This window comes from Chiloscyllium plagiosum, unplaced genomic scaffold, assembly GCF_037043375.1.
Source record: "Chiloscyllium plagiosum isolate Xiang-an unplaced genomic scaffold, Cpla_swu_hap1 HiC_scaffold_11, whole genome shotgun sequence".
NCBI classification, from domain to species: domain Eukaryota; kingdom Metazoa; phylum Chordata; class Chondrichthyes; order Orectolobiformes; family Hemiscylliidae; genus Chiloscyllium; species Chiloscyllium plagiosum.
In genome coordinates, this window is record NW_028270149.1 from 15687983 (window position 1) to 15712060 (window position 24078).

The window sequence follows — 24078 nt, forward strand, 5'->3', positions numbered from 1 at the left end:
CCCCCCCCCCCTCCCCCCCCCCCCCCCCCCCTCCTCCCCCCCCCCTCTCTCTTTCCCCCTCTCTCTTTCCCCCCTCTCTCTTTCCCCCTCTCTCTTTCCCCCTCTCTCTTCCCCCCTCTCTCTTTCCCCCCTCTCTCTTTCCCCCCTCTCTCTTCCCCCCTCTCTCTTCCCCCCTCTCTCTTCCCCCCTCTCTCTTTCCCCCCTCTCTCTTCCCCCCTCTCTCTACCCCCCTCTCTCTTACCCCTCTCTCTTACCCCCTCTCTCTTCCCCCCTCTCTCTTTCCCCCCTCTCTCTTTCCCCCCTCTCTCTTCCCCCTCTCTCTCTTTCCCCCCTCTCTCTTTCCCCCCTCTCTCTTTCCCCCCCTCTCTCTTCCCCCCCTCTCTCTTGCCCCCTCTCTCTTGCCCCCTCTCTCTTGCCCCCTCTCTCTTGCCCCATCTCTCTTTCCCCCTCTCTCTTCCCCCACTCCTCTTCCCCCCTCTCTCTTCCCCCCTCTCTTCCCCCCCTCTCTTCCCCCCTCTCTTCCCCCCTCTCTTCCCCCCCTCTCTTCCCCCCCTCTCTTCCCCCCTCTCTTCCCCCCCTCTCTTCCCCCCCTCTCTTCCCCCCCTCTCTTCCCCCCTCTCTTCCCCCCCTCTCTTCCCCCCTCTCTTCCCCCCCTCTCTTCCCCCCCTCTCTTCCCCCCCTCTCTTCCCCCCCTCTCTTCCCCCCTCTCTTCCCCCCTCTCTTCCCCCCTCTTCCCCCCTCTCTTCCCCCCTCTCTTCCCCCCTCTCTTCCCCCCTCTCTTCCCCCCTCTCTTCCCCCCCTCTCTTCCCCCCTCTTCTCCCCCTCTCTTCCCCCCCTCTCTTCCCCCCCTCTCTTCCCCCCCTCTCTTCCCCCCTCTCTTCCCCCCTCTCTTCCCCCCTCTCTTCCCCCCTCTCTTACCCCTCTCTTCCCCCCTCTCTTCCCCCCCTCTCTTCCCCCCTCTCCCCCCTCTCTTCCCCCCCTCTCTTCCCCCCCTCTCTTCCCCACTCTCTTCCCCCCACTCTCTTCCCCCCCCCTCTTCCCCCCCCTCTTCCCCCCCTCTTCCCCCCCCTCTTCCCCCCCCCTCTTCCCCCCCCTCTTCCCCCCCCTCTTCCCCCCCTCTCTTCCCCCCCTCTCTTCCCCCCTCTCTTCCCCCCTCTCTTCCCCCCTCTCTTCCCCCCTCTCTTCCCCCCCTCTCTTCCCCCCCCTCTCTTCCCCCCCTCTCTTCCCCCCCCTCTCTTTCCCCCCCCTCTCTTCCCCCCCTCTCTTCCCCCCCCTCTCTTCCCCCCCCTCTCTTCCCCCCCTCTCTTCCCCCCCCTCTTCCCCCCCTCTCTTCCCCCCCCTCTCTTCCCCCCCCTCTCTTCCCCCCCCTCTCTTCCCCCCCCTCTCTTCCCCCCCTCTCTTCTCCCCCTCTCTTCTCCCCCTCTCATCCCCCCTCTCATCCCCCCTCTCATCCCCCCTCTCATCCCCCCTCTCATCCCCCCTCTCATCCCCCCTCTCATCCCCCCTCTCTTCCCCCCCTCTCTTCCCCCCCTCTCTTCCCCCCTCTCTTCCCCCCCTCTCTTCCCCCCTCTTCTTCCCCCCCTCTCTTCCCCCCTCTCTTCCCCCCCTCTCTTCCCCCCCTCTCTTCCTCCCCTCTCTTCCTCCCCTCTCTTCCCCCCCTCTCTTCCCCCCCTCTCTTCCCCCCCTCTCTTCCCCCCCTCTCTTCCCCCCTCTCTTCCCCCCCTCTCTTCCCCCCCTCTCTTCCCCCCCTCTTCCCCCCCTCTCTTCCCCCCTCTTCCCCCCCTCTTCCCCCCCCCTGTTCCCCCCCCCTGTTCCGCCCCCTCTTCCCCCTCTTTCCCCCCCCTCTTCCCCCCCTCTTTCCCCCCCTCTTCACCCCTCTTCCCCCCCCCCTCTTCCCTCCCCTCTCTTCCCCCCCCTCTCTTCCCCCCCCCTCTCTTCCACCCCTCTCTCCCCCCTCTCTCCCCCTCTCTTCCCCCCCCTCTCTTCCCCCCCCTCTCTTCCCCCCCTCTCTTTCCCCCCCTCTCTCTTTCCCCCCTCTCTCTTACCCCCCTCTCTCTTACCCCCTCTCTCTTACCCCCTCTCTCTTTCCCCCTCTCTCTTTCCCCCCTCTCTCTTTCCCCCCTCTCTCTTTCCCCCCTCTCTCTTTCCCCCCTCTCTCTTTCCCCCCCTCTCTCTTCCCCCCCTCTCTCTTGCCCCCTCTCTCTTGCCCCCTCTCTCTTGCCCCCTCTCTCTTGCCCATCTCTCTTTCCCCCTCTCTCTTCCCCCACCCTCTTCCCCCACTCTCTTCCCCCCTCTCTTCCCCCCCTCTCTTCCCCCCCTCTCTTCCCCCCTCTCTTCCCCCCCTCTCTTCCCCCCTCTCTTCCCCCCTCTCTTCCCCCCTCTCTTCCCCCCCTCTCTTCCCCCCCTCTCTTCCCCCCTCTCTTCCCCCCCTCTCTTCCCCCCCTCTCTTCCCCCCCTCTCTTCCCCCCTCTCTCTTCCCCCCCTCTCTTCCCCCCTCTCTTCCCCCCTCTCTTCCCCCCCTCTCTTCCCCCCTCTCTTCCCCCCTCTCTTCCCCCCTCTCTTTCCCCCCTCTCTTCCCCCCCTCTCTTCCCCCCCTCTCTTCCCCCCCTCTCTTCCCCCCTCTCTTCCCCCCCTCTCTTCCCCCCTCTCTTCCCCCCTCTCTTCCCCCCCTCTCTTCCCCCCCTCTCTTCCCCCCCTCTCTTACCCCCTCTCTTCCCCCCCTCTCTTCCCCCCTCTCTTCCCCCCCTCTCTTCCCCCTCTCTTCCCCCCCTCTCTTCCCCCCCTCTCTTCCCCCCCTCTCTTCCCCCCACTCTCTTCCCCCCCCTCTTCCCCCCCCTCTTCCCCCCCCTCTTCCCCCCTCTTCCCCCCCTCTTCCCCCCCCTCTTCCCCCCCCTCTTCCCCCCTCTCTTCCCCCCCTCTCTTCCCCCCTCTCTTCCCCCCTCTCTTCCCCCCTCTCTTCCCCCCTCTCTTCCCCCCTCTCTTCCCCCCCTCTCTTCCCCCCCCTCTCTTCCCCCCCCCTCTCTTCCCCCCCCCTCTCTTCCCCCCCCTCTCTTCCCCCCCCTCTCTTCCCCCCCCTCTCTTCCCCCCCTCTCTTCCCCCCCCTCTCTTCCCCCCCCTCTCTTCCCCCCCTCTCTTCCCCCCCTCTCTTCCCCCCCTCTCTTCCCCCCTCTCTTCTCCCCCTCTCTTCTCCCCCTCTCATCCCCCCTCTCATCCCCCCTCTCATCCCCCCCTCTCTTCCCCCCCTCTCTTCCCCCCCTCTCTTCCCCCCTCTCTTCCCCCCCTCTCTTCCCCCCCTCTCTTCCCCCCCTCTCTTCCTCCCCTCTCTTCCTCCCCTCTCTTCCCCCCCTCTCTTCCCCCCTCTCTTCCCCCCCTCTCTTCCCCCCCTCTCTTCCCCCCTCTCTTCCCCCCCTCTCTTCCCCCCCTCTTCCCCCCCTCTCTTCCCCCCTCTTCCCCCCCTCTTCCCCCCCCCCTGTTCCCCCCCCCTGTTCCGCCCCCTCTTCCCCCTCTTCCCCCCCCTCTTCCCCCCCCTCTTCCCCCCCTCTTCCCCCCCCTCTTCCACCCCTCTTCCCCCCCCCTCTTCCCTCCCCTCTCTTCCCCCCCCTCTCTTCCCCCCCCCTCTCTTCCACCCCTCTCTCCCCCCTCTCTCCCCCTCTCTTCCCCCCCCTCTCTTCCCCCCCCTCACTTTCCCCCCCCTCTCTTCCCCCCCCTCTCTTCCCCCCCTCTCTTCCCCCCCCTCTCTTTCCCGCCCTCTCTTCCCCCCCCTCTCTTCCCCCCCCTCTCTTCCCCCCCCTCTCTTCCCCCCCTCTCTTCCCCCCCCTCTCTTCCCCCCCCTCTCTTCCCCCCCCTCTCTTCCCCCCCCTCTCTTCCCCCCCCTCTCTTCCCCCCCCTCTCTTCCCCCCCCTCTCTTCCCCCCCCTCTCTTCCCCCCCTCTCTTCCCCCCCTCTCTTCCCCCCCCTCTCTTCCCCCCCCTCTCTTCCCCCCCCTCTCTTCCCCCCCTCTCTTCCCCCCCTCTCTTCCCCCCCCTCTCTTCCCCCCCTCTCTTCCCCCCCCTCTCTTCCCCCCCCTCTTCCCCCCCCTCTCTTCCCCCCCCTCTCTTCCCCCCCCTCTCTTCCCCCCCCTCTCTTCCCCCCCCTCTCTTCCCCCCCCTCTCTTCCCCCCCCTCTCTTCCCCCCTCTCTTCCCCCCCTCTCTTCCCCCCCCTCTCTCCCCCCCCTCTCTTCCCCCCCCTCTCTTCCCCCCCTCTCTTCCCCCCCCTCCCCCCCTCTTCCCCCCCCTCCCCCCCTCTTCCCCCCCTCTCTTCCCCCCTCTCTTCCCCCCCCCTTCCCCCCCCTCTTCCCCCCCCTCTTCCCCCCCCTCTTCCCCCCCCTCTTCCCCCCCCCTCTTCCCCCCCCTCTTCCCCCCCCTCTTCCCCCCCCTCTTCCCCCCTCTTCCCCCCCCCCTCTTCCACCCACCTCTTCCACCCCCCTCTTCCACCCCCCTCTTCCCCCCTCTCTTCCCACCCTCTCCCCCCCCTCTTTCCCCCTCTCTTTCCCCTCTCTTCCCCCCCTCTCTTTCCCCCCTCTCTTTCCCCCCTCTCTTTCCCCCTCTCTTCCCCCTCTCTTCCCCCCCTCTCTTTCCCACCCTCTCTTTCCCCCCTCTCTCTTTTCCCCCCTCTCTCTTTTCCCCCCTCTCTCTTTCCCCCCTCTCTCTTTCCCCCCTCTCTCTTTTCCCCGCCTCTCTCTTTCCCCCCTCTCTCTTTCCCCCCTCTCTCTTTCCCCCTCTCTCTTTCCCCCCTCTCTCTTTCCCCCCTCTCTCTTTCCCCCCTCTCTCTTTCCCCCCTCTCTCTTTCCCCCCTCTCTCTTCCCCCCCTCTCTTCCCCCCTCTCTTCTCCCCCCTCTCTTCTCCCCCCTCTCTTCTCCCCCCTCTCTTCTCCCCCCTCACTTCTCCCCCCTCTCTTCTCCCCCCTCTCTTCTCCCCCCTCTCTTCTCCCCCCTCTCTTCCCCCCCCTCTTCCCCCCCCCTCTCTTCCCCCCCCTCTCTTCCCCCCCCTCTCTTCCCCCCCCCTCTCTTCCCCCCCCTCTCTTCCCCCCCCCCTCTTCCCCCCCCTCTCTTCCCCCCCCCTCTTCCCTCCCCTCTCTTCCCCCCCCTCTCTTCCCCCCCCTCTCTTCCCCCCCTCTCTTCCCCCCCTCTCTTCCCCCCCCTCTCTTCCCCCCCCTCTCTTCCACCCCCTCTCTTCGCCCCCCTCTCTTCCCCCCCTCTCTTCCCCCCCTCTCTTCCCCCCCTCTCTTCCCCCCTCTCTTCCCCCCTCTCTTCCCCCCATCTCTTCCCCCCCTCTCTTCCCCCCCTCTCTTCCCCCCCTCTCTTCCCCCCCTCTTCCCCCCCCTGTTCCCCCCCCCCTGTTCCCCCCCCCCTCTTCCCCCCCTCTTCCCCCCCTCTTCCCCCCTCTTCCCCCCCTCTTCCCCCCCCTCTTCCACCCCTCTTGCCCCCCCCTCCTCCCCCCCCTCTCTTCCCCCCCCTCTCTTCCCCCCCCCTCTCTCCCCCCTCTCCCCCCCCTCTTCCCCCCCCCTCTCTTCCCCCCCCCTCTCTTCCCCCCCCCTCTTCCCCCCCTCTCTCCCCCCCCTCTCTCCCCCCCCTCTCTTCCCCCCCCTCTCTTCCCCCCCCTCTCTTCCCCCCCCTCTCTTCCCCCCCCTCTCTTCCCCCCCCTCTCTTCCCCCCCCTCTCTTCCCCCCCCTCTCTTCCCCCCCCTCTCTTCCCCCCCCTCTCTTCCCCCCCCTCTCTTCCCCCCCCTCTCACCCCCCCCCTCTCTTCCCCCCCCTCTCTTCCCCCCCCTCTCTTCCCCCCCTCTCTTCCCCCCCCCTTCCCCCCCTCTTCTCCACCCCTCTCTTCCACCCCTCTCTCCCCCCCCTCTTCCCCCCCCCTCTTCCCCCCCCCTTCCCCCCCCTCTTCCCCCCCCTCTTCCCACCCCACACTTCCCCCCCCCTCTTCCCCCCCCCCCCTCTTCCCCCCCCCTCTTCCCCCCCCATCTTCCCCCCTCTTCCCCCCCCTCTTCCACCCCCCTCTTCCACCCCCCTCTTCCCCCCCTCTCTTCCCACCCTCTCCCCCCCCTCTTTCCCCCTCTCTTTCCCCCTCTCTTCCCCCCCCTCTCTTCCCCCCCCTCTCTTCCCCCCCCCTCTCTTTCCCCCCTCTCTTTCCCCACTCTCTTCCCCCCCTCTCTTCCCCCCCCTCTCTTCCCCCCCCTCTCTTCCCCCCCCTCTCTTCCCCCCCCTCTCTTCCCCCCCCTCTCTTCTCCCCCCTCTCTTCTCCCCCCTCTCTTCTCCCCCCCTCACTTCTCCCCCCTCTCTTCTCCCCCCTCTCTTCTCCCCCCTCTCTTCCCCCCCTCTCTTCCCCCCCCCCTCTCTTCCCCCCCCTCTCTTCCCCCCCCTCTCTTCCCCCCCCTCTCTTCCCCCCCCTCTCTTCCCCCCCCTCTCTTCCCCCCCTCTCTTCCCCCCCCTTCCCCCCCCTCTCTTCCCCCCCCTTCCCCCCCCTCTCTTCCCCCCCTCTCTTCCCCCCCTCTCTTCCCCCCCTCTCTTCCCCCCCCTCTCTTCCCCCCCCCTCTCTTCCCCCCCCTCTCTTCGCCCCCCTCTCTTCCCCCCCTCTCTTCCCCCCCTCTCTTCCCCCCCTCTCTTCCCCCCCCTCTCTTCCCCCCCTCTCTTCCCCCCCTCTCTTCCCCCCCTCTCTTCCCCCCCTCTCTTCCCACCCCTACCCCCCCTCTTCCCCCCCCCTTCCCCCCCTCTCTTCAACCCCTCTCTTCCACCCCTCTCTCCCCCCCTCTTCCCCCCCCCTTCGCCCCCCCTCTTCCCCCCCCTCTTCCCCCCCTCTTCCCCCCCTCTTCCCCCCCCTCTTCCCCCCCCCCCTTCCCCCCCTCTCTTCCCCCCCACTCTTACCCCCCTCTTACCCCCTCTTCCCCCCCCCCTCTTCCCCCCCCTTCCCCCCCCTCTTCCCCCCCCTCTTCCCCCCCTCTCTTCACCCCCTCTCTTCCCCCCCTCTCTTCCCCCCCCTCTCTTCCCCCCCCCTCTCTTCCCCCCCCCTGTCTTCCCCCCCTATCTTCCCCCCCCTCTCTTCCCCCCCCCTCTCTTCCCCCCCCTCTCTTCCCCCCCCTCTCTTCCCCCCCTCTCTTCCCCCCCTCTCTTCCCCCCCTCTCTTCCCCCCCTCTCTTCCCCCCCCTCTCTTCCCCCCCCTCTCTTCCCCCCCCTCTCTTCCCCCCCTCTCTTCCCCCCCCCCTCTCTTCCCCCCCCCTCTCTTCCCCCCCCCCCTCTTCCCCCCCCTCTCTTCCCCCCTCTCTTCCCCCCCCCTCTCTTCCCCCCCTCTCTTCCCCCCCTCTCTTTCCCCCCCTCTCTTTCCCCCCCCCTCTTCCCCCCCCCTCTTTCCCCCCCCCTCTTTCCCCCCCTCTCTTTCCCCCCCTCTCTTTCCCCCCCTCTCTTTCCCCCCCTCTCTTCCCCCCCCTCTCTTTCCCCCCCCTCTCTTTCCCCCCCTCTCTTCCCCCCCTCTCTGCCCCCCCTCTCTTCCCCCCCTCTCTTCCCCCCCTCTATTTCCCCCACTCTCTTTCCCCCCCTCTCTTCCCCCCCTCTCTTCCCCCCCTACCCCCCTCTTTCCCCCCTCTCTTCCACCCCTCTCTCCCCCCCTCTTCCCACCCCCCTTCCCCCCCTCTCTTCCCCCCCTTCCCCCCCTCTTACCCCCCTCTTCCCCCCCCATCTTCCCCCCCCTCTTCCCCCCCTCTTCCCCCCCTCTCTTTCCCCCCCTCTCTTCCCCCCCCTCTCTTCCCCCCCTACCCCCCTCTTTCCCCCCTCTCTTCCACCTCTCTCTCCCCCCCTCTTCCCACCCCCCTTCCCCCCCCTCTCTTCCCCCCCTTCCCCCCCTCTTACCCCCCTCTTACCCCCCTCTTCCCCCCCCATCTTCCCCCCCCTCTTCCCCCCCTCTTCCCCCCCTCTTCCCCCCCTCTCTTTCCCCCCCTCTCTTCCCCCCCCTCTCTTCCCCCCCTACCCCCCTCTTTCCCCCCTCTCTTCCACCTCTCTCTCCCCCCCTCTTCCCACCCCCCTTCCCCCCCCCTCTCATCCCCCCCTTCCCCCCCTCTTACCCCCCTCTTCCCCCCCCCATCTTCCCCCCCCTCTTCCCCCCCTCTTCCCCCCCTCTTCCCCCCCTCTCTTCCCCCCCTCTCTTCCACCCCTCTCTTCCACCCCTCTCTTCCACCCCTCTCTTCCCCCCTCTCTTCCCCCCCCCTCTTCCCCCCCCTCTTCCCCCCCTCTTCCCCCCCTCTTCCCCCCCCTCTTCCCCCCCCTCTTCCCCCCCTCTTCCCCCCCCTCTTCCCACCCCTCTTCCCACCCCTCTTCCCACCCTCTCCCACCCCTCTTCCCACCCCTCTTCCCACCCCTCTTCCCCCCCCTCTTCCCCCCCCTCATCCCCCCCCCTCTTCCCCCCCCTCTTCCCCCCCTCTTCCCCCCCCTCTTCCCCCCCCTTCCCCCCCCCTCTTCCCCCCCTCTTCCCCCCCTTCCCCTCCCCCTTCCCCCCCCCTCTTCCCCCCCCCCTTCCCCCCCTTCCCCCCCTTCCCCCCTCTTCCCCCCTCTTCCCCCCCCTCTTCCCCCCCTCTTCCCCCCTCTTCCCCCCTCTCTTTCCCCCCCTCTCTTTCCCCCCCTCTCTTCCCCACTCTCTTTCCCCCACTCTCTTTCCCCCACTCTCTTTCCCCCCCTCTCTTTCCCCCCCTCTCTTTCCCCCCCCTCTTCCCCCTTCTCTTTCCCTACCCTCTCTTTCCCCCCCTCTCTTTCCCCCCTTCTCTTCCCCCCCTCTCTTTCCCCCCCCCCTCTCTTCCCCCCCCTTCCCCCCCCTCTCTTCCCCCCCCTCTCTTCCCCCCCCTCTCTTCCCCCCCTCTCTTCCCCCCCCTCTCTTCCCCCCCCCTCTCTTCCCCCCCCCCTCCCCCCCCTCCCTTCCCCCCCCCCTTCCCCCCCCCTCCCTTCCCCCCCCTCTCTTCCCACCCTCTCTTCCCACCCTCTCTCTTCCCCCCTCTCTCTTCCCCCCTCTCTCTTCCCCCCTCTCTCTTCCCCCCTCTCTCTTCCCCCCTCTCTCTTCCCCCCTCTCTCTTCCCCCCTCTCTCTTCCCCCCTCTCTCTTCCCCCCTCTCTCTTCCCCCCCTCTCTCTTTCCCCCCTCTCTCTTTCCCCCCTCTCTCTTCCCCCCCTCTCTCTTCCCCCCCTCTCTCTTCCCCCCCCTCTCTTCCCCCCTCTCTCTTCCCCCCTCTCTTCCCCCTCTCTCTTCCCCCCCCCTCTCTTCCCCTCCCCTCTTCCCCTCCCCTCTTCCCCTCCCCTCTTCCCCGCCCCTCTTTCCCCCCCCTCTCTTCCCCCCCTCTCTTCCCCCCCTCTCTTTCCCCCCCTCTCTTCCCCCCCCCTCTTTCCCCCCCTCTCTTTCCCCCCCCTCTTTCCCCCCCCCTCTTTCCCCCCCTCTCTTTCCCCCCCCTCTTTCCCCCCCTCTCTTTCCCCCCCTCTCTTTCCCCCCCTCTCTTTCCCCCCCCTCTCTTTCCCCCCCCCCTCTCTTTCCCCCCCCCTCTCTTTCCCCCCCTCTCTTTCCCCCCCTCTCTTTCCCCCCCTCTCTTTCCCCCCCTCTCTTTCCCCCCCTCTCTTTCCCCCCCTCTCTTTCCCCCCCTCTCTTTCCCCCCCTCTCTTCCCCCCCCGTCTTCCCCCCCCTCTTTCCCCCCCCTCTTTCCCCCCCTCTCTTTCCCCACTCTCTTCCCCCCCTCTTCCCCCCCCTCTTTCCCCCCCTCTCTTTCCCCCCCTCTCTTCCCCCCCTCTCTTTCCCCCACTCTCTTTCCCCCACTCTCTTCCCCCCCCCCTTCCCCCCCCTCTCTCCCACCCCCTCTCTCCCACCCCCTCTTCCCCCCCTCTTCCCCCCCTCTTCGCCCCCTCTTCCCCCCCCTTCCCCCCCTCTTCCCCCCCTCTTCCCCCCCTTTCCCCCCTTCCCCCCCCCCTCTTTCTCCCCCTCTCTTTCCCCCCCTCTCTTTCCCCCCCTCTCTTTCCCCCCCTCTCTTTCCCCCCTCTCTTTCCCCCCCTCTCTTTCCCCCCCTCTCTTCCCCCCCCGTCTTCCCCCCCCTCTTTCCCCCCCCCTCTTTCCCCCCCCCTCTTTCCCCCACTCTCTTCCCCCCCTTTCCCCCCCTCTCTTTCCCCCCCTCTCTTTCCCCCCCTCTCTTTCCCCCCCTCTCTTTCCCCCCCTCTCTTTCCCCCCCTCTCTTTCCCCCCCTCTCTTTCCCCCACTCTCTTTCCCCCACTCTCTTTCCCCCACTCTCTTTCCCCCACTCTCTTTCCCCCACTCTCTTTCCCCCACTCTCTTTCCCCCACTCTCTTCCCCCCCCCTTCCCCCCCTCTCTCCCACCCCCCTTTCCCCCCCTTTCCCCCCCCTCTCTTTCCCCCCCTCTCTTTCCCCCCCTCTCTTTCCCCCCCTCTCTTTCCCCCCTCTCTTTTCCCCCCCTCTCTTTCCCCCCCTCTCTTTCCCCCCCTCTCTTTCCCCCCCTCTCTTTCCCCCCCTCTCTTACCCCCCCTCTCTTACCCCCCCTCTCTTTCCCCCCCTCTCTTTCCCCCCCTCTCTTTCCCCCCCTCTCTTCCCCCCCCTCTCTTCCCCCCCCTCTCTTCCCCCCCCTCTCTTCCCCCCCCTCTATTCCCCCCCTCTCTTCCCCCCCTCTCTGCCCCCCCTCTCTTCCCCCCCCTCTCTTCCCCCCCTCTCTTCCCCCCCTCTCTTCCCCCCCTCTCTTTCCCCCACTCTCTTTCCCCCACTCTCTTTCCCCCACTCCCTTCCCCCCCCTCTCTTCCCCCCCTCTCTTCCCCCCCTCTCTTCCCCCCCCCTCTTTCCCCCCCCTCTTTCCCCCCTCTCTTCCCCCCCCTCTCTTCCCCCCTCTCTTCCCCCCTCTCTTCCCCCCTCTCTTCCCCCCTCTCTTCCCCCCTCTCTTCCCCCCTCTCTTCCCCCCCTCTCTTCCCCCCCTCTCTTCCCCCCCTCTCTTCCCCCCCCTCTCTTTCCCCCCCTCTCTTTCCCCCCCCCTCTCTTTCCCCCCCCTCTCTTCCCCCCCCTCTCTTCCCCCCCTCTCTTCCCCCCCCTCTCTTCCCCCCCTCTCTTCCCCCCCCCTCTCTTCCCCCCCCCTCTCTTCCCCCCCCCCTCTCTTCCCCCCCCTCTCTTCCCCCCCTCTCTTCCCCCCCTCTCTTCCCCCCCTCTCTTCCCCCCCTCTCTTCCCCCCCTCTCTTCCCCCCCTCTCTTCCCCCCCTCTCTTCCCCCCCTCTCTTCCCCCCCTCTCTTCCCCCCCTCTCTTCCCCCCCTCTCTTCCCCCCCTCTCTTCCCCCCCTCTCTTCCCCACCCTCTCTTCCCCACCCTCTCTTCCCCACCCTCTCTTCCCCACCCTCTCTTCCCCACCCTCTCTTCCCCACCCTCTCTTCCCACCCTCTCTTTCCCACCCTCTCTTTCCCACCCTCTCTTTCCCACCCTCTCTTTCCCACCCTCTCTTTCCCACCCTCTCTTTCCCACCCTCTCTTTCCCACCCTCTCTTTCCCACCCTCTCTTTCCCACCCTCTCTTTCCCACCCTCTCTTTCCCACCCTCTCTTTCCCACCCTCTCTTTCCCACCCTCTCTTTCCCACCCTCTCTTTCCCACCCTCTCTTTCCCACCCTCTCTTTCCCACCCTCTCTTTCCCACCCTCTCTTTCCCACCCTCTCTTTCCCACCCTCTCTTTCCCACCCTCTCTTTCCCACCCTCTCTTTCCCACCCTCTCTCTCCCACCCTCTCTCTCCCACCCTCTCTCTCCCACCCTCTCTCTCCCACCCTCTCTCTCCCACCCTCTCTCTCCCACCCTCTCTCTCCCACCCTCTCTCTCCCACCCTCTCTTTCCCACCCTCTCTTTCCCACCCTCTCTTTCCCCCCTTTCTTTCCCCCCTCTCTTTCCCACCCTCTCTTTCCCACCCTCTCTTTCCCACCCTCTCTTTCCCACCCTCTCTTTCCCCCCTCTCTCTTTTCCCCCCTCTCTCTTTTCCCCCCTCTCTCTTTCCCCCCTCTCTCTTTCCCCCCTCTCTCTTTTCCCCGCCTCTCTCTTTCCCCCCTCTCTCTTTCCCCCCTCTCTCTTTCCCCCCTCTCTCTTTCCCCCCTCTCTCTTTCCCCCCTCTCTCTTTCCCCCCTCTCTCTTTCCCCCCTCTCTCTTTCCCCCCTCTCTCTTTCCCCCCTCTCTCTTTCCCCCTCTCTCTTTCCCCCCTCTCTCTTTCCCCCCTCTCTCTTTCCCCCCTCTCTCTTTCCCCCCTCTCTCTTTCCCCCCTCTCTCTTTCCCCCTTCTCTCTTTCCCCCCCTCTCTTTCCCCCCCTCTCTCTTTCCCCCTCTCTCTTTCCCCCCTCTCTCTTTCCCCCCTCTCTCTTTCCCCCCTCTCTCTCTTCCCCCCTCTCTCTTTCCCTCCTCTCTCTTTCCCCCCTCTCTCTTTCCCCCCTCTCTCTCTTCCCCCCTCTCTCTTTCCCTCCTCTCTCTTTCCCCCCTCTCTCTTTCCCCCCTCTCTCCCCTCATCCCACCTTTCTCCCCTCCCCCCCTCTCCCCCCTCCCACTCTCTCTCCTCCTCTCTCTCCCCCTGTCTCTCCCCCCTTCCCCCTCTCTTCCCTCTGTCTTTCTATCCCCCTCTCTCTCTCTCTCCCCGCTTCTCTCTCTCTATCTCACTCTGTCTCTGCCCTACCCTATGACTATCTCGCTAAATCTCTCCCTTTTTAACTTTTATCCAACTGTGCCTCTTATTTAGCTTTACATTTCCATGACTCTGGTCCTTGTCTATCCTTTTCTGATTCATTCTGTTTTTAATTCCCTTTTCTCTTAATAATTCATTTTGCCCTTCTTTTCTTTGTCTCCTTCACTTCATCTCTTGCTTTACCCTCTTTCTCTCCTCTCTGACTCTCTCCATCTCTCTTTGTCTAGAATGCCTGAAAAGTCAGTTTTGCAGAAGTCCATTTGAATCATGCTATTATGTTGTTCGTGCACCTTGTTGTTAAATCATATTTTTTGTGATTTTTTTTAATCCAATTTCATCTCTGGCTTTTTCTCTTCTTTTTGTTTCTGGTCTGTTGTTTCCAATTCCCTTGAACAGGATTGCACACACCTCCCTGTGAAATAGTATCGTGGAGCTGAGAAAGAGGCCATTTGACCCATTGTGTCTGTGCTAACTGATAGGGTCATTCAGTGCGTTCCATGCCCTCACCAACATACCATCCACATTTTAATGTGAACACTGAATGTGTCAATAACAGAATCCTTTGTCTTCTCTTCTAATAAGACCACAAGATGTGGGAACAGAAGTAGGCCATTCAGCCTATCAATACTGCTCCACCATTAAATGAGATCCTGGTTGATCTGATAATTCTCAACTGCATTTTCCAGCCATTTTCCCCATAGCCCTAGGTTCCCTGATTAAAAGTCTGTCTATCTCAGCCTTGAATATGCTTAATGACTGAATCTTGTTGGCCCTCTGCAGTAAAGAATACCATAAATTCACTGAGAGGGAAATTCTATCTCTGTCGTAAATGTGTGACCCCTTTGATTATTCCCCCTGGTTCTAAACCAGAAGGGAAAACAACCTTTTGACATCTATTCTGTCAACTCCTCTAAGAATCTTGGATGATTCATTCAGGTTACCTTGCATTCTTCTCAACTTTAATGGACACAGACCCAATCTGTGGACCCATAAGGGGTGGCAAGGTGACTTCGTGGTTAGCACTGCTGCCTCACAGCACCAGAGACCCATGTTCGATTCCAGCCTTGGGCGACTGTCTGTGTGGAGTTTGCACATTCTCCCCCTGTCTGTGTGGGTTTCCTCAGGGTGCTCCCGTTTCCTTCCACAATCCAAAGATGTGCAGCTCAAGTGAAGTGGCCATGCTAAGTTGCCCATGCAGTTCAGCAATGTGTAGGTTAGGTGCATTAGTCAGGGGTAAATGTAGAGGAATGGGTCGAGATGGGTTACTCTTCAGAGGGTCGGTATGGGCTTAGAGTCATAGAGATGTACAGCACGGAAACAGACCATTTGGACCAACTCGTCCAGATATCCCAACCCAATCTAGTCCCACCTGCCAGCACATGGTCCATATCCCTCCAAACCCTTCCTATTCATATACCCATCCAGATGCTGTTTAAATGTTGCAATTGTACCAGCCTCCACCACTTCCTCTGGCAGCTCATTCCACACACGCACCACCCTCTGCGGGAAAAAGTTGCCGCTTTAGGTCTCTTTTATATCTTTCCATTCTCACCCTAAACTTATCCCCTCTAGTTCTGGACTCCCCACCCCAGGGAAAAGACTTTGACTATTTATCCTATACATGCCCCTCATGATTTTACAAACCTTTATGAGGGTCACCCCTCAGCCATTGAAGCTCCAGGGAGAACAGCCTCACCTGTTCAGCCTCTCCCTGTAGCTCAAATCTTCCAACCCTGGCAACATCCTTGTAAATCTTTTCTGAACCCTTTCAAGTTTCACAACATCCTTCCGTTAGGAAGGAGACCAGAATTGCACACAACATTCCTAGCCACTGTCCGGTACAGCCACAGCATGACCTCTCAACTCCTGTACTCAGTACTCTGACCAATAAAGGAAAGCATACCTGACACTTTCTTCACTATTCTATCTATTTGCGACTCCACTTTCAAGGAGCTATGAAACTGCACTCCAAGGTTCAGCAACACTCCCTAGGACCTTACCATTAAGTGTCTATGTCCTGCTAAGATTTGCTTTCCCAAAATGCAGTTTGACCGAAGGGCCTGTTTCCACACTGTAAGGATTCTATGATTCTATGAATCTCTCCTCTCCTCTCATAAGACAGTCCCTTCGTACATAGTACCACCTAGTGAACCTCCTCTGGATGGCCTCCAATGCCAGTATATCATTGGGATTATCAAAACTGTTTGAAACAAATGTTGATAAAGTAGATGGAGGAGGTTTGTCTGAACATTTTGAGAATCGGATTGCTGGTATTAATATGATTTCCCAAACCTCTAAATGGACAATCCTGCCATTGGAAACCTCCATTATAGAGCTGTGCTCATGGCATGCGTTGATTATTGAATCAAGCTCTACTCCTGAAAGAGCACTGGCTGTCAGATTCCCTGGTTTCAGCTCTCAAATCAAACAAAGAACTGCAGATGCTGGAGGTCTGAAATGAACATCAGAAATTGCTGGTGAAACTCTGCAGGTCTGCCAGGGAGAAAGCAGTCAAGTCCTGTGACTCTTCTGTCAGAACTGGGAAGACTCGCTGAACTCGAAACGTTAGCTCTGCTTTCTCCCCATGGATGCTGCCAGACCTGCGGAGTTTCTGCTTTTGTCCCAGGTTTCAGCAGTAGCCCAGTGGGAGTAAACTTGACTTTGAGTTGGCAGAACCCAGAGTTCTATTCCCAGTCAGAATACCTCAGCACAAAGTGAATAGGAACAGGATATGCCTACTCAGCATGTTAAGCTGGTTCCACCGATCATGGCTAACCATCTCTGCCACTTTCCTGTGCCATCCCCTCACCCTCTGACATTATGAGTCCACAGTGTTGAATCATACCCAAAACCGGAGCTTCCACAGCTTTCTGGAGAATTCTAAAGATTTATCACCCTCTAAATGAAAAGGTGCCCCCTCATCTCAATGTCCTACCCCATTTCCTGAGATTATATCCACTTGTTTTAGATGCACCAGCCATCTTTCCGCCCCGTTACAGCCTGTACAAACTAATTTAGCTTCACTGAAGTTGTCTCTCATTCTTTGGAACTTCTGGAAATGCTGATCAGACTCCTCAAGCATTCCTCGAAAGACAGTCGCACCACCCCATGGATTAATGTGGTGAATCCCGAATGCGTTTTCTCCCTGATTAGTATATCTCTCCTTAGTGAAGTACTGAGAGCAAGTTGCACTGTCATAGGTGCCATGGCTGTCCAGGTCATCTGGTATTGCTTGAGGGAGCAAGGACAAGGGGAAATTATGAATCGTGCCACCTGCATCCAGCTGAGGAGGGGAAACCTCACTTCTGTTTAGCAGCTCTTCTGAAATGTGACACCTCTGGCTGTATAGAGCTTCCTCAGTGCTGCACTGGAGTGTCAGTCTGGGGTTTGTCTTCATCCTTTGGAGTGGAACTTGAAACCAGAACCTCTTGACTGAACTGAGTGTGCTCAGTGAGTTAAGTCTGATGTAGAGTGTCTCAGTCATGCAGAGCTCCCTAGAAAGACGAGCAGCAAGTAGAAGACTGTTGTTGTTTGCTGGTAGCTACATGTTGAGCTAATTAAACGCCAAAAGTATTTCACCCTTAGAGTCACCCTTGGATTATCCCTAAATCTTAGTCCTTGCCAAGCTGCAACTCAACACCGTCAATACTTATCTCATCAACAAATACCATTCAGATGAATGATCTGGTCATTATCTCACGGCTGTTTGTAGGTCCTTTCTGTATGTAATCCTTGTACCTGTATTACAGCAATGTTTAAAAGGCTTGTGACCCTTTGGGATAGCCTACCATCATGAAAGGTGCTACAAATCTTGAAGTTGGACATGTTTATAAAGAAAACAGAGAGAGAGAGAGTGCACCTCATATGAGTCAAACACTGGCCTGTGGCTGTCTCAGCACCTTGATTCAGAAACCTTACAGAGTGCCGACGGGTTTCCCCCATCAGCTAGTCTCCAGAAAATCTGTTATTTCTGAAGGTTTTCCATTAACTTTCTGCTGGATTTGATTTCAGAGATCTGCCTGAATCCGCGAGACCCTCGTGCTGAAATCCAGATCGTGCCACATCAGCAAGTCAAAGCAGAGTGGAGGTTACCTGACATTAAATACAATTTTATCACGAGGTACTATTCCCGTATTAGATTCCCTTTGAAATTCATCACCACTGCATCATGGTGGCTACTGCTAAACACATGAAGCGATGCCGATGGTTTTATGTCAATGATATAGCTTACACTAACTGGTTGCAGTCTAATGTGCAGTGAGATAAGTTTACCCACACAGTAAACAATCATTTCCTCATTACCTGGGCTTACACAGCATTGTATTTCAAAACACCATGTTTGTTCATTTGTTGGATGTGAGCCAAAGCTGTCAAAGCCAACATTTGTTTCCCATTCCCAATTCTCTCAGCTCTCTCGACCAATTCACGTAAGAATTGGTTACGTTGCTGTGAGTCTGGAGTCATCTAAGACCAAAAGATTTAGGTGCATCAATAGGCCATTCAGTCCATCACGACTGGTCCAGAAATAATTTGGAGCCTAGGGAGTATCCAGGTGAGTGTTTTGCTGAAAGTGGTCTTGAAGGTGGAGACGGTGGCGCAGAAAGTGTTTGCCACGCTTGCCTTCATTGGTCGGAACAATGTGTATGGAAGTTTGGACATCATGGTGCAGCTGTACAGGATGTTGGTGAGGCCAACTAGGCACCTGCACCCCTAGGTCTCCTTGTTCGGCAACACTCGCCAGGGCCTGACCATTAAGTGTATAAGTCCTGCCCTGGTTTGCCTTACCAAAACGCAACATCTCACATTTATCTAAATTAAACTCCATCTGCCAATCGACAGCCATTTCAACCATTTGATCCAGGTCTCATTGTATCCTGAGATAATCTTTTTCACTGTCCACTACAGCACCTACTTTGGTGTCATCTGCAAACTTACTAACCAGGTCTCCTATATTTGCATCCAAATCATTTACACAGATGACAAAAGGCGATGGACCTAGCACCGATCCTGTTGCACACTGCAAATGAAATTTCTCTGGAATGCCTTCAATACGTGAATCCCAGGGATGAACCTGCATTGCAATCCCTCTCTGACACATCTGTCCCTCCTTACTCAGTGAACTACTGCAGGAGAGCAGCACTGTCATGGGTGCAATGAATGGCTGGGTGATCTGTTTTAGATATTGTGTGAGGGGATGTCTCAACTAGGACATGTAGGCTGATCCAGATAGGGATGGCAGATTTCCTTCCCTTAAGGTGCAATAGTGAAAACCGATTGATTTTAATGATAATTTTTGCAGGATTTTAACGGATTTATGAATTGAATTTAAATTCTGTTGGCTGCCGTGGTGGGATTTGAATCCTTTATCTTGAGACCATCGGTCTCCATTGCAGGTCCCGTGATATTATCACTTCACCACTATCTCGCCATGACACTGTGACATGTCTTCTGCTTACCCAACAAGTAGCATTTATTTCTATTATGATTTATTCTCCCAGCCTGTTCAATAAGCCATCTTGGCAGCCTTGCAATCCTGCTAGGTGATGACAGTCTGTCCAGAAGATTAATAGAAGCCACAAACAGTACGTGGACAAACCTTTTAGTCGACAGCAATGGGCAAAATAATTAAAGTGCAATGTCTCAGTGGTGTCTTATCCTGCACCCTCAGGATATCCTGAAATGTTTCACAGCGGGGCGTTTTGAAATACGGTCACATCTGTAAAGTGGGCAGATTCTTGCAGTTAGTTTGTGAGCAGCAGGACCCTTCGAGCAGCACATGAAACAATGGCCGTTTGCTCTATGCTGGTAGTGGTCGTGTTTGTGGAGGCAGGATACTGGGGAAGCAAGCTTTTCTGTTGTTCCTGAAGACACATAATCTTCCACACCTACCTTAACCGGAAGCCTGGGTTGAACACACCCCTGAGTGAAGGTACTCTTTCCAAGTCTGCACATTGATCTTCCTCTGGGTGCTCCGGTTCCTTCCACAGTCCAAAGGTGTGCGGTTAGTTGGATTAGCCATGCTAAATTGCCCATAGTATCCAGGGATGTGCAGATTAGGTGGGTTAGTCATGGGAAAATGCAGGGTTACAGAGATAGGGTAGGCACTGGGTCTAGGTGGGATGCCCTTTGGAGAATCGCTGTGAACTCAATGGGCCAAATGGCCTACTTCCACACTGTGTAGGCATTCTGTGCTCTGCCATTGCAAATGATGCTCTGGAATGTGGATAGAAAGTATTTGTTATTGTGGACCAATCCACATTATGAAGACTCTCTGTGACCAACCTTTCCTCCTCAGTTCCCTCTTTATAGTCTGTCTTTTAGTTCTAATCTGTGTTCTCTTGCCAGTCTTAGAAATAACATTTGCATGCACTTCAAATCAGAAAGTGCAGTTGTTTTTTATTAAGAAGTACGCATGATGTTTTCTAATGGACTCCTGTTCAGAAAATAAATGCTCCAGGCAAATTCTTCTGTGAATCAACTAACTGCATGCACATTTACAATAGTTCAGTATATGTTCAGCTTGCAAAATGATCTAGTCAGCTGTTTCATCTTGTTTTTTCAGGCTGGAGCTGGATCAGTTGTCTGAGGGTTTCACATGCGATATTATTGGACTTGTCACCTTTGTGGGGAGATGTCAGCGAATAAGAAAGGAAGGTAATCTTTTCAAAGTGCTGACAGTGGGAGAAATTCAGTATGACAATACCCTGTTTAACTCCCATCTCTTTTTTACCATGACAAAGACAGCAGTGAGGATTTCTACTTGTACCGCTGGGTGCATGCTGTAGATGGTAGCACTGAGCAACCTTTTGTCCTGGAACTGTTTGCAACTTCACAGCCAGAAACCTTTCAACAGATTCATCCGAGTAAGTTATGTTTTGCCTTTTTGGTAATCAGCTGCAACTGACTGGAATTAACTAACTTGTTCCAAAATGAACAATGTGCATATTATGCACTGCCTTTAACAGTAACTTGCATTACCTTTAATAACAATTTGTATGCATGTAAAAGCAAAATATGATAGAAATCTGAAATAAGAAGGGAAATGTTGGAAATACTCATCTGATCTGGGTAGCCTCTGTAGCAAGAGAAATGGACGAGATGAGTTACATCTTACTGGAAATATTGTAATTTTTCAGTGAGTTTTGTGGATGGTTTCTTTCTACAAGGCCTAGTGGGTTTCCCCATGCAATTGTCCCAAATTTGTCTTATTACCTATGCCCTCATGCCTCTATAGCACCATGCTCCTTGAATGTTACCCGATTCTCCCATTCACCACAGGCGGAAGGATGTCTTGGGATCCCTGGCACCAGTGCCATCTGTAAAAGGCCACTGTGTGCCCAGTCAGGTGCTGGCAGTCAGGAGCTGCCCTGCACAGTCCCTGTGAGTTGTTGTGGAGAGGGCATAAAAGGGTGAATTAGTGCACCCACTTTACAGACAGATACTTGGAGAAGCTGGTGGTGCAGAGGCGCAAGCGTTTCTTCCCATAGTCACTAGTCCATAGACCAGTCAACTTCGTATTGCCAGCAATATGTTCATCTGGGCACTTCCTTGGCTTAAAATGATCTGCAACTTGAAGTTCAATTGCTTCTTGTTGGAACAGTTATTTACACGCTGCCTGGCACAGGTGTCCAGTTACTAGCTTTCAAAACATACATCACTGTTGCCAGAACTCTGTTTTTTAATAACAATTCCTTCGTATTTCAATGCACAGTTCAGTATTGAAAACCACAAAAATTAAAAAGCACTGTAATACTCCATAGCAGGAGAGTTAGCAGCTAAATTTAATATTGCTGACCACATGGCCTTTAAAATTAGTATTGATGTCAAATCCGAGAAAGCCAGATCCTTTAGCATTAACAATGGAGATCCTATATGCCCCCTCAAGTTGACGTAAAATATCTCTTGGCACCATTGCTGGTGTCCTGGCTGAAAATAGAGATTGCCCGGTCATTACCACATCAGGATTGCTGGGAGTGTGTTGTGTGCACGTGTTGTTGCTTTTCCATCTTCCCAATGAACACCCTCACCCTCCCAATCATCATTCCCTGTAAGCTGTGTGCGCGGACAGCTGCTCTGATGGTCCACGCATGGTGTTTGATGTCAGCACGCCAGTTGCAGCATTGATGTCTGGATCCAGCCGGTAAGAATATTCAAGGGAATGCTGCTCCTTGTTTTGGGACAACCGTAAGAGCTGTGCCAATGGAAGCGAACCTCCTTACAGACAGTGCTTTTCTTTGCAGTGACTTACTTGGTGTGCACCCAGATGAGGTTGGTTCGAGAATTACGACCTGGTGGAGTGATTACCACTGTTCCCTATCTCACCACCTCCAATGAAAGTCAGATCTCTATCTCAGGTGGGTTCCCTACTCCTCCAGCTCTGGTCACATGCGTGAGAAACTTTGACCATTTCCGAACATCGTAGTCAAGGACAGAGTCAAAAGGTGTGGGTGCTGGAAAACCACAGCCAGTCAGGCAGCGTCCGAGGAGCAGGAGAGTCGATGTTTCTGGCATAAACTCTTCTTCAGGAACTTCACCTTGATGTTGTATTCAAGGAAGCCTGGTGCTTACCACCATCTCAAAGGACATTAAAGATAGACAAAGGGGTGGGAACTGGAGCAGTAGATCAGCCAGTAAAATGACCAAAGAGCAGACAGAGACTTGGACCAGTAAAACTAAGAGGAAAAATAGGCAGGGAGAGGTTACTGAACGTGGTGGGAATGGCAGTGTGAAGTATATTTGTTATAATGCAAGGAGGATGACGGGTAAGGCAGATGAACTAAGAGCTTGGATGAGTACATATAACATATTCCTGATGAAGGGCTTATGCCCAAAATGTCAATTCTCCTGCTCCTCAGATGCTCCCTGACCTCCTGTGCTTTTCCAGCATCACACTCTCAACTCTGATCCCCAGCATCTGCAGTCCTCACTTTCTCCATAAATAACGATGATGTTGTAGTTATTCCAGAGACTTGGTTGAGAGAGAGTCAGGTTTGGCAGCTTAACGTTCCGGGATTTAGATGTTTCAGGTGAGTAAGAGAGTGATGTAAAAGAGTGGGGGAGTTAGGGAGAATATCGCGGCTGTACTGAGGGAGGACATCTTGGAGGGCTCATCCAGCGAGGTCTGATGGGTAGAGTTCAGGAATAGGAAGGGTGCAGTCACTTTGCTGGGATTGTACTACAGGCCTCCCAACAGCCAGCGAGAGATAGAGGAACAGATGTGTTGGCAAATTATGGAAAGATGTTGTAGTTTGTGATTTTAACTTCCTGTATTTGACTGGGACTCCTTAGTGCCAGGGGCTTGGACGGGGTTATGTGGGTCCACAGTGGTGTTTTGAAACAGTATGTAAACACTCCAACTTGGGAAGCAGCCACACCAAACCTGGTATTAGGGAATGAGCCCAGCCAGGTGATTGAAGTTTCAACGGGACGAACATTTCGGGAACGTTGAACATAACTCTATAAGTTTTAAATTGCTTACGGATAAGGATAAGGGCATCATTAGGTGAAAGTATTAAATTGGGGGCAGACAGATTACAATATTAGGTATGAACTAGGGAATGTGTCTGGAGATGGCTGTTTGAGGGTGAACTCACATCTGGCACATGGGAATCTTTGAAAGGACCTGTGAAAATGAAGGGTAAGGATGGCAAAATTCTGAAACTTTGGATAATACGTGAAATTGAGAGCTCAGTCAAAAAGAAAAAGGAAGCATACATAGGGTTTGGGAAACTGAAGATAGACAGTTTCCCAAAGAATATAACAATAGCAAGAAAGAACTCAAACAAGGAATTAGGGTTAAAAGGGACCATGCAATGTCTTTGGTAAACAGGATTAAGGAAAATCCCAAGATGTTTTATACATATAATAATAGCAAGATGGTAGTTAGGGAAAGGATAAGTCCACTCAAGGACAAAGGAGAGAATTTATATGTAGAGCTGGGGGAATGCCCCTTAACGAATACTTTTCATTGGTATTCATATAGGAGAAGGATATGGTGGGTGATGAGGCTTGGGAGGAATATGTTGATATTCTGGGGCATATCAATATTAAAAAAAAGGTGTTGGGTATTTCAAAAAGCATTAATAGCCAAGTTCCAAGGAGCTGACAGAATCTATCACAGAATGCTGAGGTCCACAGATGAGAAAATGCTGGGGCCTTGTACAAAATCTTTATACCCTCTTTAATCACAGAAGAGCTCGCAGAGGACTGGAGAATAGTCAGTGCTGTTCCTTTGTTTAAAAAGAGCAACAAGGATAATCCGGGAAATTACAGGCTGGTGAGCCTTATGTGAGTGATAGGTAGAGAAATTGTTGGAGAAGTTTCTTAGGGATAGGATTTACTCAAATTTGGAAAAATATGAACTTATTGGCAATAGGCAGCATGGCTTTGTGCTGGAAAGGCCATGTCTCACAAACTTGATTGAGTTTTTAGAGGAATTAATAAAGATGATTAATGAGGTCAGGGTGGTAGATGTTGCCTGTATGGCTTTTAGCAAGGCCTTTGATCTGGTCCTTCATGGAAGGCTGATACAAAAGGTGAAGTCAAATGAGATGCACAGCGAGCTGTTAAGATAGATACAGAACTGGCTTGGTCAGAGAAGATGGAGAGTAGCAATGGAAGGGTGTTTTCCGACTAGAGACCTGTGACCAGTGGTGTTCCTAAGGGATCAGTGCTTGGACCCCTGATGTTTGGAATTTTTATAAATGATTTGGAGGAGAATATAGGTGGCCTGATTAATAAGGTTTTTTGATGACACAAAGATTGCAGTGGCTGCAGATATTGAGGAACAATTCCAAAGGATACAGATGGGTGGCGAAATGGCAAGTGCAGTTTAATCCGGACAAATGTGAGGTGATGCATTTTGGAAGATCTAATACTGGAGGGAAGCATGCAGTAAATGACAGAACCCTGGGAAGCATTAACATACAGAGGGATCTAGGCGTGCAGGTCCACAGTTCCGTGAAAGTGGCAACGCAAGTGGATAAGGTGGTCAAGAGGCATATGGCATGCTTGCCTTTATCAATTGGAGATTAGAGTATAAAAATTGGCAAGTCATATTGCAGCTGTATAGAACTTTAGTTAGGCCACATTCGAGTCTGTGTACACCACACTAGCAGAAGTATTTGAAGGCTTTGGAGAGGGTACAGAAACAGTTTACCAAACTGTTGCCTGGTTTCGAGGGTATAAGCTATGAGGAGAGATTGGACAAACCTGGTTTGTTTTCATTTGATTACCAGAGGCTGAGGGGTGACCTGATAGACATTTACAAAATCATGAGTGGTATGGTCAGAATGGATCATCAGAGTCTTTGTCCCAGGCTAGAAATGTCAATTATTGGAGGATTTGAGATAAAAGGAGGTAAGTTTAAAGAAGATTTGAAAGGCA

At 56.4% G+C, this 24078-nt stretch overlaps 1 protein-coding gene across 4 annotated transcripts in view; it reads left to right on the forward strand.

The window, feature by feature from the left end:
- The window catches only part of LOC122557425 (RPA-related protein RADX), a 96059-nt gene that overhangs the window by 23981 nt on the left and 48000 nt on the right, over positions 1 to 24078 (forward strand). For all 4 annotated transcript variants that reach the window (XM_043705146.2, XM_043705143.2, XM_043705144.2 and 1 more), the window contains exons 5-8: positions 16705 to 16813; positions 19256 to 19347; positions 19434 to 19556; positions 20934 to 21047. In XM_043705146.2, the coding sequence (XP_043561081.1) occupies positions 16705 to 16813; positions 19256 to 19347; positions 19434 to 19556; positions 20934 to 21047 (438 nt within the window). The remainder of the gene's footprint in view (positions 1 to 16704; positions 16814 to 19255; positions 19348 to 19433; positions 19557 to 20933; positions 21048 to 24078) is intronic.